Below are 7,363 nucleotides of genomic sequence, written 5' to 3'. Positions count from 1 at the left end.
AAATTGCACTGTCACGGAGATTTTTTTTTTTTTTTTTTTTTTTTTTTCCAGACGGGAGGGCTAAGACTGAAAATGGTTAATGCTGAATGACGTGATGGCAGGGAAAGGCAGCTGAGGTACGGGTTAGAAGTGCCATCCCCGCTGCGGGCAGAAATAACAGCAGTCGTTAGGCAGTGCCAGCGGAACGGTGATGCGGCCCTAATGGTTCACGCGGGTTTGCCTCCCCCTGCCAGGGAACCGCCGCAGTGCTCGGGGCGCCTCGCCCCCGGAGTGTTTCCCTAAGTGAGGCTGGGGGCGAGCGCCCGTGGACCCACACGCGTGTCCGCGGCCGCCAGCCCCGCGGCGCGGCGGGACCCGGCAGGGGCGGCCACGTGGCTGCCCCGCCCCCGGCTCTGCCCCAAGCTCCGCGCCGTTACCCAGCACCGACACGTCAGGGCTGCTGGGTCCTGGCAGGTGAGTAAGATGGATAGAGCCCGCGGCAGCGAGGGGTCTGCGTTTCAGGATGTTTCTGAGCAGAAAAACAAAATTATGCTTTATGGCTGTCATTCCCGCCTTTGGCCATCACCTCTGGGTTCTTTCATTTAGATTGGCTTTTAAAAAAGATTTGTTACTTTACCCTGTCAGGACGCGGCAGCCAATTTCCGTTTCCGCCTTCGTGTCCGGTGGCAGAGGGCGGCCGCGGTGGGGTGAGCCGGGCAAGGAGCAGGGGTACCGCGGCTGTCCATTGGGCCGCACCGCCCCGCCGCCATGGAGACGCTGTACCGCCTGCCCTTCGCCGTGCTCGAGTGCCCCAACATCAAGCTGAAGCGGCCGAGCTGGGTGCACATGCCCTCGGCCATGACCGTTTATGCGCTGGTGGTGGTGTCCTACTTCCTCATCACCGGAGGTGAGGCCGGGGCCGGCGGGGAGAGCGGGAGGCCCTGCTGACGGAGTAGCCCGTCCTCCGCGGGGCGGGATGCTGGCCCCTGCCAGCCGAGCCGCTGCTGACGCCTTGTCCGGCTCCACATTGGCCGTGAAACCCCAACGTCGGCCGGCTCCGAGCGTCCCGGCGGTGTTAAAGCGGTTCTCCCTGTTTGCAGCCAGCAGTCCAAGGTGATGTTTGCTTTTTTTCCCCGCAGGGATTATCTATGACGTGATTGTGGAACCTCCCAGCGTGGGGTCGATGACAGATGAACACGGGCATCAGAGGCCGGTGGCCTTCTTGGCATACAGGTAGGAGCAGGGCTCAGCCCCTGCAAGCGAGGTGCTGCAAGTGCGTAAGCACAAGTGAATAAACCCGTTTTACAGAGCTGTGCATCCAGGTTTGGGGTTTTTTGAGGTCTCTGTGCAAGGCAGGATCAGTTCTGTACCTTTCCTTGGTTTGAAAATATTTTTAAAAACCAAACAAACATTGAAATCAATGGAAATAGAAAAACGCGGTCTTTCCAAAACTTTTAAAAATGAAAAGTCTGTTAAGAAACAAGTTTGGAGCTGGCAGTATTGATCTCTTTTCCAAACCCTTGCTGTTAAAGTTGAGCTTTATAGTGGGTGTGGACACATTTGGTCATATTTCATGGCACCATACATAATGTTTGTGAAACTTTCAGTTCTGACCTTTTAAACTCTAATGTAATTGGGATACTTGTGTCTGACAGTGGGGAAAATAGTTACAAATGTGTAACAACAGTGTTTTCTTTAAATCTTTTGTTTCTGTTACTGAAAATGAGCTAGAGTGCTTAGTCACAAATTGGTCTGAAAAGTGCTAACTCTACTTTTGTAACTGGTGTGGAAACAAATAATGTTTTTTGTTAAATACAAAAAACTGTTATTTGAGTATGTGAGGTCTGTGACAGGCCTCATGTAAAGATTTTGCCTTTGACTAGATGTAGTGTATGTCTCAGACTGACTTGGATTGCTGCAACATAGATCAATCAGGCTACTGCAGGGAGTTGATAGCACTTCAGCGCAATTCAGTGAAAGCAACATGAAAGAAGATGAAATTGTTTTCAGAATATGAGACAATAATCTTAATTCTCTATATTAGCATCTGGAGCAGTTTCATCCATGCCACCTTTATGAGGTTGCTAGTACTGCTAATGACAAGGATAGGAAAAAGGTTTGGTGACTGTGGGAAGCAAGTGACTCATGATCCAGGTGTAATATTCTTTCTGCATCTTGGCTTCCCCTCTCTCCATCTGAGCTTTGTAAGAAGCAAATCCAGCAGTGTGGACTGGCAGAACCTGGGACGCTTTCAGGCTGGGACGCCTACAGTCAGTATGTGCAGGCTCCGTGAGCCAGTAGCAAAACAGACTGCAGGCAAGAACCACTTTTGCTGTGTGCTGAAACCAGTAGATGTGCTTCATGAGCTGAAGTAGTTCCTTGAGTGAGATTTGTCCTGAGATGAGGATTCAGGCACTGCTGCCTAAACGTCAGAATGGAAGTGACTTGGAAAGCTCAGTGGCCATGTGGTCATGGTTCTGTGCCTTGAGCCGTCTGTGAAACCAGGTGCTACTTTGGATGAGATATTTCTGGAAAGTGATGAGCTTTCTTGGTAGCCATTAGAATATGCTGTTGTGTATGAAACCACTGGTATGCTTGACTGGTCACCTTGCAGACTATCAGTCCTGGAGATAAATTACACATTAAAGCCTGAATGCAATTGCATAATGTCAGTTTCCATACCTACTTTTTGTTAGAAAGTCAGCCGTCAAAGTTAATCATCCTATGTATTTGTACAGCTAAAGTAGGTTGAGTAGATGGGGTTTGAAATGTAAATAGTTTCTTTAAAACTGATCTTTTTCCACCTTTCTCTTCTTCCCTTTTTTTTTTTCTTTCTTCTTTAGAGTAAATGGACAATATATTATGGAAGGGCTTGCATCCAGCTTCCTCTTCACAATGGGTGGCCTAGGATTCATAATTCTGGATCGATCCAATGCACCAAATATCCCCAAGCTGAATAGATTTCTTTTGCTCTTTATTGGATTTGTCAGTGTGCTTTTGAGCTTCTTCATGGCCAGAGTTTTCATGAGGATGAAATTACCGTAAGTGATTTAATACTTTTTCACCTTTTCCTCTCTTTTGTAGCTCACGTGTGCCTATGTTAGATTTAAGAGTAACAGAAAATACAGTGAGATATGCTAAAGGTCTGGAGCTTGGCTGTAAGTTGCTTTTTTCAATTTTTTTTTTTTTTTTTTTTTTTTTTGAACAAGCTGCCTTGAATGAGGTGGAATGCTTTTGGGGCCAGCTACTGTAAGATTGTGCTGTGGTTAAAAAAAGGTGACAGGTCCTGGTATGTCAGAAGATATGATTAGTGAGTCTGACAATGAATTTTAAGATAGACTGAGTATGTATACAGGTCAGGTGAAAGTAATTACATGGTAGGGCTTTGAGGAAAAAGCAAGTGTCAAAGAACTTGAAGCAAGGTAAGTTGAGTTCTTTATAGCGACAGTGTACATGAGAGATCTTAACTAGAAGAACTAGTGCTCAGAAACATCCAAAGCAGTCCTAAAGTAAAGATGATGTCTTAGGGCTTTTTTGTTGCTGGAAAACTGAACATAACATTGAAGCATACTATGTATGTGACTTTTTTAATACAGCTGTATTCACAAATCAAAAAGTAGGAAAGACCTGGAGCTTTCAGGCTATGCAAAATCCAAATGCACGGTTTTCAGGTTTTTTCCACTTTATTTCTCAGTCCGTCTATTTTGTTTAGAGTAACTGAAACTTGATGTTTGGAGGTACTGGTAGGTAAATTTCTGGAGTAGCTCCATGAGGTATTGACTTACAATGACAGTCATTCCTCCTTTCATAAATATTTTTTTAACCTTTGCAGTGTAGTTAACAATTTTGTTTCATAACACAGTGATGGGTTCCCTGGCAGCAGGTAGGTGGATAGGGACCTGCTCTGTACTTTCTTGCTTCATCAGTGCTGTATATTTTCTTGTTTCATTCAGTACACGTGTATCTTAACAATTCTCTTTCTTAAACTCATTAAAGAAACGAGGCTTCAGAGAAATGGAAGAGAAAAAGAGACCAGAGTTGTGTTGAGTGCCAGAGAATGTCAGGTTGTACTGAATGTCTTAACACTGGTAGTTTGTGTAAAGGGTACAAATAAAGAAACTTTCATAGGGTGTAACCTGGGCTTTAAAAATTCCAAAAAACTAGAAGCTGGATTGAGAACAGGCTAATCCATTTTCAGTGTTCATTGAAGAAAATGAGTTGAGGAAGGAGCGTGTAGTTAAGCTGGAAAGTTTGTATCTTGGACAGGATTTATTGTTTTAAATAGTGTTGATCAGCAGAGTTTTTGGCCGTCTGAAGTTTTCCTTTTAAGACCATACATCTCTTGATTTTTGAGGAGTGCTATCAGTGTTTACTAACTTTTTTTCTAACTTAAATTTTTTCTGTAGGGGCTACTTGATGGGTTAGTACCTCTTGTGATGTATGAAAGCCTGAATTTACTCCTGTTCATGAAGTATTTAAGAAGAAGTAGCAAGAAACAAATTCCATAGTCACCATTAACGGGAAAGAGACCTGGCCATGAGAAACAACTGGGGAAAAAGTGCTTTCTCTGCAAACAAACTCTCACTACCAATGGCTCATTTGTAGTTTTGGAGCAATGTTTCACCATTTCTGTTTTAGAGCTTTTGAAAAGGGCAAGTTACCTAGCTGGGTTTTTCTTTTGTATCCCAATCAGTATGAAATAGAGAACCTATCTTTAGCTCTACCTGAAATGCATATTGGCCATTGGCTTGACAGGTCTTTGTTGCAGGTCTGTCCCCTCTTCCCTGTGTGGGACAATTATATGTGTGAATTGGAGAAGAAACACCTGAAACACTTCTTTCCAAGTTATAATTAGAAAATTAGTAACATTGGATACTTTGCAGTCAAAATATAATGTGTCTGAAATGATTTCAAAGGCAGCTTTTGCCTTGATATTAATGACTCATATGTGAGCAAATCCAGACATGCACTGGGAAAGGCAAACTGTATGAATGTGCATTTCTTTTTGAAAAAGTGTACGAAAGGAGCCAAATAAAACTTATTTTCTATAAAATTATTTGAATTTGGTGCGGTTTCTGAGCCTTTTTCTTGTGCGCATTGCCTGTTCTCCATTGAGGCTTTAGGTTGCCATATCATGACCACATAATTTCAGCTTTGTTTTTTACTATTGGATAATGGTGGTTCCTGGTTTTTTTTTAAACACCAGGGACAAGAAATATCATATTTTCCATGAACTTGTACTGTATCTGAACAACATAACAGCCAAGAAGTTGCTGCTTTTTTGTGTGAGAGATGAGACTCCAAATTATTTTTACTTCATCTTGAAAGATTGAACATTACTATTTCTTTAAAGTAACACATTGCATTCTGGGGAAAGTAAAGATCCCTCTAACTCTCCATAAATGTCTTCTTTTTTTTTTTTTTTTTTTGTAAGCAACATGTATTTAAAGCACTATTTTCATCCATATAATAATTGTCATTCAGAAGTGTTGTTTATTCCTGTAATTGTGAAGTATTACTGTTTGCGTACTTAATAAAATTTCTGAGCTAGCTGTTTATCATCTGCCCTCAGAATATGACACTTCCACTCCCTTATTCTTACATACAATGTGACTTCTGCATTTGTTTATTTTGCATGTTTGTTGTTAAGATTTATCATAGAATCTTTAAGGTTGGAAAAGACCTCTGAGATCATCAAGTCTGTCAACCTAACACCACCATGCCTACTAAACCATGTCCTGAAGTACCACGCCTACATGTTCTTTGAACACCTCCAGGGATGGTGACTCCATCCACCACCTCCCTGGGCAGCCTGTTCCAATGCATGATAAATTTTTCCTAATATCCAGTCTAAACCTGCTCTGGCACAACTTGAGGCCATTTCCTCTCTTCCTCCCTGTTACTTGGGAGAAGACAGCAACACCCACCTCACTACAACCTCCTTTCAGGTAGTTGTAGGGAGCAATAAGGTCTCCCCTCAGCCTCCTTTTCTCCAGACTAAACAATCCCAGTTCCCTCAGCTGCTCCTCATAAGACTTGTGCTCCAGACCCCTCACCAGCTTCATTGCCCTTCTCTGGAGATGCTCCAGCACTTCAATGTCCTTCTTGTACTGAGGGGCCCAACTGCACACAGTATTCAAGGTGCAGCCTTACCACTGCAAAGTACAGGGGCATGATCACTTTCCTGGTCCTGCTGTCCACACTGTTCCTGATACAAGCCAGGATGCCGTTGGCCTTCTTGGCCACCTGGGCACACTACTGGCTCATGTTCAACTGGCTGTTGGCCAACACCCCCAGGTCCCTTTCTGCCGGGCAGCTTTCCAGCCACTCTTCTCCAAGCCTGTAGCATCGCCTGGCGTTGTTGTCAGCTGAGTGCTGAACTTGGCCTTGTTGAACATCATACAATTCACCTCAGCCCATCAATCCAGCTTGTCCAGATCCTTCTGCAGACCCTTCCTTCCCTTGAGCAGATTGACACTGCTGCCCAACTTGGTGTTGTGTGCAAACTTACTGAGGCTGCACTCAATCCCCTTGTCCAGATTGTTGATAAAGAGATTAAACAGAACTGGCCCCAGTACAGAGCCCTGGGGAACACCACTTGTGACTGGCCGCCAATTGGATTTACCTCCATTCACCACAACTCTCTGGGCTCAGCATTTAAGGTACCTTAAGCTGTTTTGTGAGGCTCATAACTGCAAGAATAAGACTAAGATGATGACTCTGTTTGCAACAAACAAAGTTAAATGATCCCTTATATTTCTTTGGTCACAAGCTATGAAGTAGCTCTTGTATGATCCTCTGCCAAAGCACAAGGTGCAGAGATAACAGGGAAAATGAATGCAGAGCAGAAGACAGACTATCCAGAAATTGGGACCATGCTTGGTAGGAAGATATCAGAATGCACAACTGGAGATTGGTTCATTTTGGATGTGGGTTGGAGGCTTCTTGGTCACCCAAAGAAAAATTTCTACTGAGCACTGACAAATAACCTGCAAAGAAGAGATACTGCTATGTGCTATACGAATCCCATTTTCATTTAAAGAAAGGCTGGTATTTTCTGTACACATCTGCTGTTCTTCATAGGTAACAGCAGGTGGCCTCTACTGTAGGGGTTTAGGACAGTAATAGGAAAATTTCAGTGACTGAAAGAAAACTTCCTCTAGTGACAGTATCCATCTGTGTTTGGTGCTCATATCTTCTAGGGTGAACTGAACTAGATTGTGGGGTGGGAAATTAAAAACAAAATGAAAATGCTGATAAAGGTAAGGTAGAGTTTACAGGAACACATCTTTCCATGATTAAAACCAGAAGTTTGGCCTACTTCCAAATGCAACAAAAAGAGTCAGGCTGAAGTGCAGAGGTCTTTATTTTCTGGCTCTCTTGC

The 7,363-nt window shown here is 43.7% G+C and overlaps 1 protein-coding gene across 1 annotated transcript; it reads left to right on the top strand.

Moving 5' to 3' along the window:
• Positions 1-652: 652 nt before the first annotated feature.
• Positions 653-5,035, top strand: OSTC (oligosaccharyltransferase complex non-catalytic subunit). The gene is made up of 4 exons (XM_010123459.2): positions 653-886; positions 1,119-1,212; positions 2,823-3,020; positions 4,386-5,035. The coding sequence occupies exons 1-4, from the start codon at positions 748-750 to the stop codon at positions 4,402-4,404; spliced, it is 450 nt and encodes a 149-aa protein (XP_010121761.2). The 5' UTR covers positions 653-747; the 3' UTR covers positions 4,405-5,035.
• The last annotated feature ends 2,328 nt before the right edge of the window (positions 5,036-7,363 follow it).

The sequence above is a fragment of the Chlamydotis macqueenii genome, chromosome 4 (genome assembly GCF_036417535.1).
Source record: "Chlamydotis macqueenii isolate bChlMac1 chromosome 4, bChlMac1.mat, whole genome shotgun sequence".
NCBI lineage: Eukaryota > Metazoa > Chordata > Aves > Otidiformes > Otididae > Chlamydotis > Chlamydotis macqueenii.
The sequence above is the reverse complement of the archived record's forward strand: the minus strand, read 5'-3'. Positions and strand labels throughout refer to the sequence as shown.